This window comes from Ipomoea nil, unplaced genomic scaffold, assembly GCF_001879475.1.
Source record: "Ipomoea nil cultivar Tokyo-kokei standard unplaced genomic scaffold, Asagao_1.1 scaffold2749, whole genome shotgun sequence".
In the NCBI taxonomy this organism is placed as follows: Eukaryota; Viridiplantae; Streptophyta; class Magnoliopsida; order Solanales; family Convolvulaceae; genus Ipomoea; species Ipomoea nil.
Genome location: NW_017619177.1, coordinates 1,103,001 through 1,104,930, shown reverse-complemented (window position 1 = coordinate 1,104,930; position 1,930 = coordinate 1,103,001). Strand labels below are relative to the sequence as shown.

General features: G+C 40.7%; 1 protein-coding gene across 1 annotated transcript; it reads right to left on the bottom strand.

The window, feature by feature from the left end:
• On the bottom strand, window positions 1–1,497 carry LOC109156655. Its single transcript, XM_019304503.1, has 2 exons — window positions 1,401–1,497; window positions 1–684 (listed from the first exon to the last, which is right to left on the bottom strand). The coding sequence occupies exon 2, from the start codon at window positions 679–681 to the stop codon at window positions 178–180; it is 504 nt and encodes a 167-aa protein (XP_019160048.1). The 5' UTR covers window positions 682–684; window positions 1,401–1,497; the 3' UTR covers window positions 1–177.
• Window positions 1,498–1,930: the final 433 nt, after the last annotated feature.

Here is a 1,930-nt window from a genome sequence, read left to right as displayed (position 1 = left end):
TGAACAGTCTAGCAGTGTACTTATTATTTCCAAAACCCAAGTTTCAGATGCAGTAAAGTAAAGAGATGTTCGTTGGCAAGTGTTAAAGAAAAAAAAAAATGTAACTTGGGCCTGTGTGAACAAAAAGACTTCATATTTTGCCTCTGATTTCAATTAATAACCTTCTGCTTGTGCTTTTCAAAAATATGAAAAACAATCTGCTGCTGCCTCTCCTTGTGCCTCTGCTGCCTCTCCTGGTGCCTCTGCTGCCTCTCCTGGTGCCTCTGCATTTACCAAGCTCTGGATTTGATTTAAAAGCGGTTGCATACGCTCCAGCCCTGGTGCCTCTACATTTATGAGGCTCCGGATTTGATTTATAATCAGTTGACTTCGACTCGCCCGAGTCCAGCATGTGTCACTCAGAGAAGCATTTTTCGCATTTAAAACCTGGATAATGCGTCTCTTATATTGCAATTGAGTGAGAAGATTACCCTTCACAACCTCCAACCTCATGCAATGGGCACTCAGCGCGCTTAAAGTATCCCTGTGTGCAACTTTGTTTTCCTCCAGTTTTTCTAAAAGCAAACGGTCACAAGAAATCATTTGGCTCGTAAATGCAATGTCCTCGGCCAAATAACCAATATTCGTCAATATAAGTTCCCTTTGCAAAGAGACCACACTCCCACTCCCATCCTTTGCCATAGTCTGTAAAATTAGATCACAGTTAACAGGGGAGAAGTTAAAGTTAAAAAAAAAAAAAAAAAAAAAAAAAAAGTGCATATTTTAATGCTGTGCAAACGAACCTGCAACACAGATCATATGATTATATGTTCTGGAAAATATATGTTTGCAGGTTCGTTTGCATATGATCATACGGTGTTGCAAGTTCGTTTGCATATGATCATATGGTGTTGCAGGTTCGTTTGCAGGTTTTATGAATTAGGAACAAACATTAGGAATTAGCACCAAAAGAGAGCCCCAATTAGATCGCACTACAACAATGACCCAATTACAGAAACTAATTATAAAAGCCCTAAAATCCCAGCAAGACCACAGTCCAGTACAATAAGCGTATTACTTCACCCATTCTCTCTCCCTCCCATATAAACAATACCCTAACGCATATTCATGGTACCAATCCAACCACAGCCAGTTGACCATCTTTAAGAACCGATTCCTCAGCAAAACCCAACCAAAAATGGGGAAAACCCACAATTCTTCTACATATTCAGCAGTAAATTCAACAAACCGAGTTCTAGGGGGAATAATTCCATCAGCATCAGAAAGAACACAACTCACAACACAGCGATTGCTACTCGACCTATCAGACAGTCCATAAATTTCAACACAGCTGCACAGCAAAGTGGACCACATAGATACAGAGAAGATAGAAGAGAGAGAGAGAGAGCGGAAGTACTGACCAGTAAACAGTGAGCGAGCAACTCAAGGGAAAAACGGCGAAGAAGATGAAGAAGAAGAAATCAGCATCAGAGGAGGTTTATGAAAAGAAAGGATAAATTTTCGTGAGATTCACCGCGTGTATTAGGGCAAAGAGGAACAAATTGCACTTGTGGTCCTATGACTATTAGGGTGTTGATAATTTTAGCACGTGACTTTTAAAACTCTCAATTTAGTCCTTTAACTATGTAATTCTTAATAGATTTGGTCCCCGGTTAAATTGTTGGTCAATTTTAATCGGAAAAACGTAATTGGGTTCGATTTTTTTTTCGACGAGGGTAAAATGGTCATTGCATGAGAAAATAAAATGGGTGAAAATTCCTCTGTACTTGACGAGAGATAGAAGACGCCTCGCGGCGGCAACGGTGTGATCAGTGAAGGTAGGGATCCACCGAAGAGCCGACGCCCAGAGAGATTTTTTCTTCGCATCAGATGACGATGAAATCACCTGCTCCTCCATCTTAGCCGCCAATTCAACCCCCTTTTTAGCCTT